Source organism: Chaetura pelagica, unplaced genomic scaffold, assembly GCF_000747805.2.
Source record: "Chaetura pelagica isolate M959 unplaced genomic scaffold, ChaPel_1.0 scaffold607, whole genome shotgun sequence".
NCBI lineage: Eukaryota > Metazoa > Chordata > Aves > Apodiformes > Apodidae > Chaetura > Chaetura pelagica.
The window spans coordinates 389,351-400,413 of record NW_009953960.1 but is presented as its reverse complement, the minus strand read 5'-3'; the positions used below and the strand labels follow the sequence as shown (position 1 = coordinate 400,413).

At 42.5% G+C, this 11,063-nt stretch overlaps 1 protein-coding gene across 1 annotated transcript in view; it reads left to right on the top strand.

Moving 5' to 3' along the window:
- TENM4 (teneurin transmembrane protein 4) overlaps window positions 1–11,063 on the top strand; it is a 358,617-nt gene that overhangs the window by 306,119 nt on the left and 41,435 nt on the right. The window contains exons 23-24 of the mRNA XM_010001914.1: window positions 4,795–4,949; window positions 9,585–10,462. Coding sequence (XP_010000216.1) covers window positions 4,795–4,949; window positions 9,585–10,462 — 1,033 coding nt within the window. The remainder of the gene's footprint in view (window positions 1–4,794; window positions 4,950–9,584; window positions 10,463–11,063) is intronic.

Sequence of the window (11,063 nt, the reverse complement as noted above, 5' to 3'; positions counted from 1 at the left end):
TGCTGAATGTGTAAACAAAATTCTCAGTTGTTCACTAAATGTTCATGAGTTCGACAGAATTTAAAGAAGAAACTCAGCTCTCCACAATCTGTTAACATTTTTATTGTCAAATAATAATGCAAGGGCCATTTCAGGGAAGAGCAGAGGCTGATTGAACAAAATGTCTTGTCTCTTGATGTGGCCAGAAAAGGCACGTAAGGAAAGGAGCAATGATAAGTTGGTCTTTCCCTCCTAACACACCAGATTCTAGTCATCAACATTTAGGGGACTTTCTGAAAAGGCTGCACCTGGATCTGTGGTTAGATGCCACCATCAATTTATCTAGAAGCTTTCATGAAGACCTACTTTTGTCCTTCCATCCTGTGCTAATAATTTCAACATTTTTTTTTAGCCACAGCATGAATAAGTGTCGTCTTTTTGAGGCCAGAAAGCTGCCTTCTGTTCTTCTTTCTGTGCCTTTCCTCATCTGTTGCTGTCTTCTAGCTCCCTCCTTGACCACTGCAGAGCACAAAGCTGATCTCTTCTGAAAATTTTTCACAAGAGTTCCAAAATCTTTTTCTTGTGAGGTATTTTGTTAGTCACTGCATATGGGTAGATGGGCTTACTCATTTCCCTGTGAATTCCTCTGGACTCATTGACATTGATTTTAATCTGCCATTTTATCACTCAGTCATTCAGCATCCAGGCAGACAAGAAAGCTCCAAATTTTTATTTCTTTGGCACCTATTTTTTTACCTAAAAAAGTTTTCCCCCCCCATCCCTGTTGTTTTTTTTTTTCCTAAGTAGAGCAACATGTGCAATGCAATCACTTTTAGTGGTTCATCTTCTAGAAGAAACCCACCATGTCCCAGTAGCTATTTGCAGCATAACGTTGTGCTGTCACCTCCTCACACCACAAGGTCCTGACATTTCAAGCAAATGTCATCGTGTCACCACTTTCTGTCAGCACAACTCACTGGTGTGATGCACGTGGTGCTACAAGCCCTTGTTTCTTATGGGATCACTGACTATCTGAGAGGAGCCAGCATGATTTCATAGCGTATGGATTTCATATCTCAGAGCTTAAAGTTTGGATCTGTAATGCTACCTGGGTAGTGGCAGCAGATGTTTTCTCTCAGTAACTGTGAGATTGAACTTCGAGCTGTGTGCTGAAAATCCTTAATTCCCTTATGTTCCTATGGAAACATGAGAGGAACCTTCTGCCAAAGGAAGCCAAGGCCTTTGACTTTACATGCGTAACGTGCAAATTACCCCTTTCTGTGCCCATTTTCAGGAGCCAGCTCCCAGCACTGGAATTGTGCCATTTTCAGAAAGGAAACACAGAAAGATCCAATCTAACCTCTATAATTTGCTGCAAAGAAACTGTGAGATGCTTCTTTTCCTCTCTGCAGAAGTCATCCATCCAGAGACACTTTGGAGGAGAACAGGGCTCCTCTCCATAATTAGATTTGATTCCAAGACAATCAGCTAAAGGCAGAAAGGGATTGGAGCTGGAGGGGCATGTGCAAAATGGAATTTACAGTTTTGGCATATGTAAATGGGAATGTAGGGCTTTGACAGCCTGCAAATTCTTACCCTGTAGAATATCCTAGGAAATGCAAGGCAATTGGGATTGCTTAGCCTCTGTGAAAGAGGGATAAGCAGAGAAGTGCTCTGTGATAAGGATCTGGAGCAGGATGATAAGCAGTAACTTTGCTCTTCCACTTTAACATATTTGGGTGTGCAAGCTCTTTGTCTAAGCTTGAATGCCAAATAAAGTTGTGCTCTATCAACTGATCAGAGCTGGCTTGAGAGCCAGGCTACATCCAGGTTGTTATTACTGTAACTGGTTAATCAGACCAGCCATCAGACCTCAGCCCTGAACACGGCAAGAGGCTGTCAGCACACACTGCTGATAAATCCAATCCAATACATATGGAACTAGCTAAGGGAGAAAATTCTGCCTCATTTAAAATCACATTATCCAGCCTGCCACCCTTCGCTGGCTTTTGGCCTGTCACAGGGTCTAATGGACAGGCCTCCTGAAAAATACTCCTTGTGAACCCAGGAATGGGTAAGAGCCTCCTGTGTTTGACAAAAGCCAATTAAGATCAGCTAACCCTTCTATTAAGCCTCTTCTGAAAAAGCATGTCTACCATGTTGCTTAAAGACCTCCATTGTATTCCTGGTTGTCAAGCAAACACCAACAAACATTGAAGATTTTACCATTCAGTGGGCAAAATAATTAGAGGAGCAGGAACCTTCAATGGGAGATGCCAGTGACAGGTGACATGTGCCTGGATGAGTCATTGAGCAGGGCACCAACTGTGGCACAAGGCTGACAGATCTCAAGGCAGGTGAGATATTGATGCTTATACTGCCAGATCCCCTGGCTGCTTTTCAGAGTGCTAAGATACAACTGATGTGTTTATATCGCATAGTGAGAACAAATGGCCACCACTTCTGTGGCTTCTCCTGTAGCACTCAGGTATGCAACAGGTACCTGCATCTCCTTTTTGAGACTGTTGTTTCATGGTCCTGCAGAGGTCAGCCCTGCCATGGCATGAATTAAACACAGGTATCAAAATGTAGGACTAGAAGCAATCTTTTGGGTCATTTAGTCCAGTCATCCATTATCCCAGCAATCCTGCCATATAATCCCCTCCAAAATTAATGAACTTCATCTTAAAAGCAGTAAGTAATTTATTTATTTTTTTCTCACTGCCCTACAGGCTATTCTGAAATCTCACTGCTCTGATGGTCAAATATCCAATCCAGGTCAAAATGATGTCCTTCAGACAGGGAGATGCTGCGAAGAACTCAGGAAAATGCTGGTTTTACCTCCTAGCAAAAATACACAGCTCCCATTCAACTCAGTGATCTGAAACATTGGTTCCCTGACTTCTAATTGACTTTGTTTGAAGTTTGTTCTTTCTCTCAAACAATTACTTAGTCCTGAGATTTTCTTGCTCTTACTTCCAGGCTAAATTATCTTCTGTGGATTTCTGTATGACCAAATGTGACATGTTTTTCCATGTATAATGCGCCTCTGTGGGTTCCATCCCTTGTAATAGTTCTAGTACTGGCTGAAGGCCATTATTTTAATTGCCAAAGTGATCAGGGGATTAGTGCCTGCTACATGAAAATCTAAAATTTTTGATCTGTGAACTGCTGCATCTCTGCTTCACAGCATAGTTCACAGTGGATGGAGACTGAGAATAAATGTTTCAAACAAGGGGATCTGGCTGTAATACAGCGTTTTGGAGAAACACAAGGTCTGATCCCTTCTCCTGAACATTCTCAAAGCTTTATGTCTGCAACAGATTTTCCATCACATCTGTCACCATCTGACAGCCAAAAAAACCCTTATAGTGAGGATTTGTCTCACCAACTTTTATCTGTCTACAGTATAAATGTTTCCTTTGGAGATACTTGCTGTAGTCTCCTTTCATAGTCAACGGGGAGGGAAAGGTGTTGCTAGATGGATTAATATACTCCCTTATGGATATCTGCTTTAGGGTGATATGAATTGCACCCTAGAAGTAGGTATTTCTCTCCACTGGTTGGAAAAACTCCAGATACTTGCCTGCATGCACGATGCAGATGTCTGCTTTTTTTGCCAAGTTCTTGCTACCCTGCTAGCGAAAGAAACCAAATAGGAAGATGCTAATATTCATCTAGTCATGTATTCCAAGCAGAGCTTTCACTTGCATAGAAAAGGTTGTTACAGGCTTCTGCATTCTTTTCCTCTTCCTTTACATTCTCTTAACGTCTTTAAGACACTCAAATATTATGCTGAGCAGGATTCTTCCACCATAGGGTAGATGAGATGGATGACTCTATTAGTATCTGTGGAGGTATTTTTAATTCATACTAGCATAAAACAGAGGTGAATGGGGCCCTTAACTTCTTATTTCTGCCTCAGTCATGGAATTTCTCTGTGACCTTGTGAAAAGTGCTTTATCTGTTATTTTCCTGATACGTAAAATTAGGATGATCACAGTTGCAGAGTGTTAGGAGGTCTAATTAGTAAGTGTAAAGCACCATGAAATCCTCTGATGGAAGATGCAGAGTAGAGGTAGCTTGGGATAAAGAGGATTAAAGGAGGTTATGCTAACATAACAAATACTTGAGAAATTATGCTTAGGGGGAAGTGAAATGGCACATATCTGCAGGTGAGGAGAATCAGCAGCCTGTAACTGTTGTTGGCAGACCTCAAATCCACTGACAGGTGTATGTCTACAAAGGAGGTTTGGACAATGAAATGAAACACCTGGCAGAGTTGAGAAGCAGGTGAAATGCTATAGGTTAGTAGGATTATCCTAGGAAAAACCCTTCCACATTTGTCATTCGGAATTTGATTGACCTAATGGAACTTTTGCTGCCTTTTTTCATTGCCATTTCTGAAAAATTCACCAGCGTAACCTTTTCCATGTGCATGGATTAATATTCATACCACAAGCAACAGCACCACATTTCTGAAGGTGCAAGACACGTAGTTATTCGAAAGCCTTTTCCTTCTAGCAGCTCACGGAATGCTGTGCCCTTTTCCAGGAGCGAGCAGGGATTTCTAAATTGCATCATATGCCAGTTGGAAGAGCTTTCCGTGGAATGGTGCCAGGTCAAAGCTCCTGATAGCCAGGACTCCCACATGTCCAACTTTCATCTCATCCCCTTTGAATGCCATAAAATCTATTGCTCCCAACCAATCCAGCCGCCTTACTCTTTCATGAATGTCAGACCAGACACAGATTTCTATTCATCTCATAATTGTCAAGTTGCTGTTTCTGACTGTCTTACTTTTTTCCTCCTCAGGCATCACTGTGGACAAGTTTGGGTTGATTTACTTTGTGGATGGCACTATGATCAGGCGGATTGATCAGAATGGGATTATCTCAACTGTGTTGGGTTCCAATGACTTGACATCTGCTCGGCCTCTCAGCTGTGACTCTGTTATGGACATTTCTCAGGTAAGATGATGTTTTGATTGGGTCTCTACAGATCTGAAGCCTATGCCTTCACCCTATCTGCATGTGTCCGTGCCTCCCCAGGTCTGACAAAGAGCTCAAGGAGATCTCTATGTATTTTATGGTTTGAAAATGACTGGGTCAAAAAGATCCTATAAATAGTGAAGGGAAGACCTAACTGACCTAACACAGAGATCTCTGTGCAGATAGATTTTTCAAATGTCCCAGCTATAGAAGAGACTTCTTTCAGAGCTCCCAATCATCTGAGAGACACGTATTCCTCAGAAGCTAGGTTTCATTAGGCCCATTTCTCAAGAAACTAGTTGCTTTAAATTAAAAAGACCAGGCAGCTGTACTCATTTTTGTAGGGCTGTATGGCATGCTTTGTTATAACAACTTAGCAAACCATGGGGTTTTTTCTTTCCTTCCCCCCTATCCTAATTGCCCAGCACAATTTTAGACCTGAATCAAATTAACATCTAGGAAATACTGATTAGAGGCTGTGGTGCCAAAATTAGCAACAGCAGAAAAACAAGAATCTTGAATTGCATCAGATTGCAAATTGGTTGCAGCTACCATCATGCTGGGCTTTTAAGTCCTACTGCTTAAAGGTGGAGAGAAAAAAAAAAAAATGAGTGAAAAAAAGAAAAGGCAGTTTGATGATTGCTTTATTTCTGGATGGAACAGAAGAGAAATTTGTTACAACCCAGCACTCAACTTTGTGGGGCACTGGCCAACCTGCCAAATGGTGCCAGTTTAGAGACAGTGTCCTTTGAAACCTTTGTGCCACTTGTTGTTTGCCTGGCTACAGGGATGTTGCCCTCTCCTATGGAAATATAGATCATAGCTGGAGAGCTAAATACTGTTATTCAGCCACAATAGATGGCAGTGGGGTTTCCTTTTTGTAACTACCTAGGTAATTTCCGTGCTCCCATATGGAATCTGTTCTTCTTGGTTTTCCCTCTAATTTAAAAAGATTGTTCTTGCTTCTATGCAACTGGTTCCCACTGTCTGCAATTTATGAACAAGCTGAAATTATGAGTTTAAAAGCTCTCATGCCTTCTATAGAAGCATTTTTTTTTTGGTTAAAGGACATCTTATATTATGTTTCTCATCTTACAAGCACAGGTTTTTTTCTTTATCTGAATTTCAGGGGCATTTACCACAAGCCCATTGTGAGTTCAGGCATTAAAAATTATTTTCACACAAGTTAGGTGGCTTGTATGTATCCAGATGTCAAATTTAAACACTTATGAGATGAACTACAATGTATCTGCTGAAGATTCTCTCTTTCCTTCCATAAAATTATGGGAGCCATTCTTAGATTAACTTGTACTGTGATGGATAAATTAACTGGTACTCTTCTGGACAGATGCACTGAAGATCAGTTTAATTAAAAAAAAAACAACAACTCAGCCCAAACCAGACAAAGAAAACCCAGCTTGGGAAGTAGCTTTTTATCATTTACAGTGGTTAGAAGAGTCTTTTCTGTCAGGTCCCTAAGGGTCCATGGGCATGAGGACATGAAATATTTAGCTGCCAGTGTTGACAAGAAATGTTTTTTAAGGAATTGAAAATTCTCTTGTCAATTCAGAATAAACTCTGCTCTTGATGCTAACTCAAGGCTGTGGAGCTTAAAGACCACTGGAAGGGATGGAGGCATGAATTATTAAAGAGAAAACCACAGGCTATAATGTTCTACTACAGGAAGGGTTAAAATAGGCCAGGAGCTGAGGAAGCAGGGATATTTTGCAAAGAGAGGATCACACTAGGCAGAGCTCACACAGTGCTTAGCCATGAAAATGATCTTCACAAGCCCAGCTATTAGAAGGCACTGTGAACTAAACACCCTGCATCTGATGGTCTTAAAAAAAGAGAGGAAAAAAAAAGGTTTAAAAATTAATAGAAGCATCAAAAGTAAAGTGTGGCTGTGACAGAGATGTTCAACTACAGGCTTTGCAAACAATAACCTTCTGTGTATCTGTAGGTCTTACCTTTTTAAAAAATAAAACAAAACAAAAAAGAACAAAACACAGTGAGAGAAGGTTTGCTGGAGCTGAGCCTGCTGGCATCTACTCCTCCTCCTTCCACTTAGGTTGTCACCTTCTAGATGCAAAATACCCCCTCAAACTTAGTCACCTCAAATAAATGAGAGGCATCAGGAGAGGATGGACAGTGGGAGTTTGCAGCGTAGAAACAGGGATATCCCAGAATTGCACAGCAATGAGTGTGCTCAGATCCCAAAGTTTCCCATCCCAGCACATCACACTGTTGCATACAGATTGAAAACCACATGGGTGGGGGGTAGAATGGCACCAAGTGGTGAGCTGCTCAGTTAACTGTGAGATATCAAGTCCATCTGCTCTCACTTAGAGTTGTCCTGCTGGCTGAAAGGGAGTATACAACCAGAATAGCTATCCTTTTAAATTAGTTGAAACTCAATTAAAAAGCCTAGCTGGAGGTGACCAAGAGCATACTTCACAATTGTTCTTTTCCTATCACCCTTCACACCTCTATGATGGGGAAGATGCAACATTAGGAAAGCATTTAAGCATTGGTTGGTTTCCACCAACACAAGGCTGGTGTTGGTTGTTTTTGTTGTTTTCTTTCTATACGAACCTGAAGTAAAAATAAATAAATAAATGAAATTTTACATCCTTTAAAATTCTTTATCTTAAAAAAAAAATTATCCTGAATTCAGTTGGTAAAGGTTTCTTGGGCTTGGCAACTAAAAGATTAGGCACACCTGAAAATTGCTGAAGTAGAGCTACTTGTGCTCACTCCCACGTGGTTTTACCAGTCTTTTTTTTCAGTTTATTTGTGCATACAGATTCTCAGTGCAGAACTGTGATGTACCACTGTTACTTGAAGACATTCTTCCATTATGCTAAAAAAAAACCCAAAAAACTGAAAACCCCTGTGAAGACACAAATATTTCATTCTACAAATTGAATCACCTGAATTTCTTACAAATTGCTATTTTGCATCTTTGTATCATCAAGCACAGAATAGTTGGCTATAGCCTGAACATACAGACATGCTGGCACAGCTGCCAGTTTTGTGTCTGTCCCTCCTTGTCATTCTCCCAAAGGAGCTGAGCCACTTGTCTGGAAAATCCCTTGGTAAAAGGATCATTGGGAGGACCTGGGTAAATAAAGACCAGTCAGCCTCACCTCCATCCCTGGAAAGGTGATAGAACAACTTGTTCTTGGCACTATCTCTAGGCATATCAAGGATGAGGGGGTCATCAAGAGTAGTCAGCATGGTTTTACCAAGGGTAAGTCATGTTTGACCAACCTTATAGCCTTCTATGAGGAAATTACTAGGTGGATAGATGACAGTAGAGCGGTAGATGTGGTTTATCTTTATTTCAGTAAAGCATTTGACACCATCTTCCACAGCATCCTTGTAGATAACTTGATCAGGTATGGGTTTGTTGATCAGGTAGTGAGGTGGATCAAGAACTTGTTGAAAGGAAGAAATGAGAGAATTGTAGTCAATGGGGCAGAATCTGGTTGGAGGTGTGTGACTAGTGGAGTCCCTCAGGGGTCAGTACTGGGACCGGTGTTGTTCAACATCTTCATCAACGACCTGGATGAGGGTATAGAATGTACCCTCAGCAAGTTTGCTGATGACACTAAGCTGGGAGGAGTGGCTGACACACCAGAAGGCTGTGCTGCCATTCAACAAGACCTGGACAGGCTGGAGAGTTGGGCGGGGAGAAACTTGATGAAGTTCAACAAGAGCAAGTGTAGAGTTTTGCATTCTTGAAGAACAACCCCAGGTACCAGTACCGGTTGGGGGCTGACCTGCTGGACAACAGTGTAGGAGAAAGGGACCTGGAGGTCCTGGTAGACAGGAGGATGACCATGAGCCAGCAATGTGCCCTTGTGGCCAAGAAGGCCAATGGCATGCTGGGCTGTATTAGAAAGGGTGTAGTTAGTAGGTCAAGAGAGGTTCTCCTCCCCCTCTATTCTGCATTGGTGAGGCTGCATCTGGAGTATTGTGTCCAGTTCTGGGCCCCTCAGTTCCAGAAGGACAGGGAACTGCTTGAGAGAGTTCAGGGCAGAGCCACAGAGATAAAGGGAGTGGAACATCTCCTTTATGAGGAAAGGCTGAGGGAACTGGGTCTTTTTAGCTTGGAGAAAAGGAGACTGAGGGGTGACTTCATCAATGTTTACAATTATGTTAAGGGTGAGTGTCAGGAAGATGGAGTTAAGCTTTTCTCAGTGATGACCAGTGACAGGACAAGGGGTAATGGAGCATAGGAGGTTCAATGTGAATATCAGAAAAAATCTTCTTTCCTGTGAGAGTGACAGAGCCCTGGGACAGGCTGCCCAGAGAGGCTGTGGAGTCTCCTTCTCTGGAAACATTCAAACCCCCCTGGACACGTTCCTGTGTGATGTGCTCTGGGTGACCCTGCTCTGGCAGGATGGTTAGACTAGATGATCTTTCAAGGTCCCTTTCAACCCCTAGGATTCTGTGACTCTGTGATTCTGTGATTGTTTTGTTTGACTGATTTCATAAGTACTTCACACAAGATTTCCAGTCCTGGGTCTCTGCCATAAGATAAGATTCAGGCTCCATCAATTCAAGTTCCTTGCTCTAACAATTTCCTTGTGTTATTTTACCACTAAGGTTCGTCTAGAGTGGCCCACAGACCTGGCAGTCAACCCGATGGATAATTCGCTCTACGTCCTCGACAACAACGTTGTGTTGCAGATCTCTGAGAACCACCAGGTGCGCATCGTGGCAGGGAGGCCCATGCACTGCCAGGTACCAGGCATGGATCACTTTCTCCTTAGCAAGGTGGCAATCCATGCCACCCTGGAGTCTGCTACCGCCCTGGCCGTCTCGCACAACGGGGTCCTGTATATTGCTGAGACTGACGAGAAGAAGATCAACCGCATCAGGCAGGTCACCACCAACGGGGAGATTTCTCTTGTTGCTGGTGCACCAAGCAGCTGTGACTGCAAGAACGATGCTAATTGTGACTGCTTCTCAGGGGACGATGGCTATGCCAAGGATGCCAAGCTCAACGCCCCGTCCTCCCTTGCGGTGTGTGCAGATGGGGAGCTGTACGTGGCTGACCTTGGAAACATCCGCATCCGCTTCGTTCGGAAAAACAGACCATTCCTCAACACGCAGAATCTGTATGAGTTATCCTCCCCCATCGACCAGGAGCTCTACTTGTTTGACACCAGTGGTAAACACCTTTATACTCAGAGCCTTACCACTGGAGACTATCTTTACAATTTTACTTATTCCGGAGATGGAGATATAACCCTCATCACTGACAATAATGGCAACTTAGTCAATATCCGAAGAGATTCCACAGGGATGCCCCTCTGGCTGGTAGTACCTGATGGTCAAGTCTACTGGGTGACAATTGGTACCAACAGTGCACTCAAGAGTGTGACAACACAGGGGCATGAAGTGGCCATGATGACATACCACGGCAACTCCGGTCTCCTTGCCACCAAAAGCAATGAAAACGGTTGGACGACGTTTTATGAGTAAGTATTTAAATATTAATATTATGCTGCTGACTTCATTCTGTGGTCTCTGAACCATGCAAGGTTGATAGAATTTAATTCCCTGGACAGAATTATTGTTCAAATAAAATTACTAGAACAGAGATCTCACACAAACATGTCACGCTAGAATTAGGTGTGTTGTAGTTTGAATAAGCTCCCTCTATCAAATCAAAAGTCAGGCAGTGTCTGCTGTGTTTTTCTAAATTAGTTCAGTAATTTGGACACCTGGTTCTCCTTAACTGTAGTCGGGACAGGGGATTTAGGCTGCCTGACAGAGAATTTTGCTTCACTTTGAAAGCCTTGGAAGTGTGAAATTTTCATCAGATCCTCTTTTTTTGCAGCTTTTCACCTACTTCCCATGCTGCAGTGTCTTTTTTGAGCCTGTTTGAAATGGCTGTAATTAATGAACTGTTCCATTTATACTGTTGCAATTGGCCTCACTGAGCTCTAAAAATAGTTTCAGACCTGTTCAAGACCAACCCTACCCCAGAGAGTTTTCTGAGCAGAGAGAAGACAGGATGCTCTGAAAAACCCAGAGCTGGCAACAACTTGAAGATTTCTGCTTCTCTTTTGCATTCCT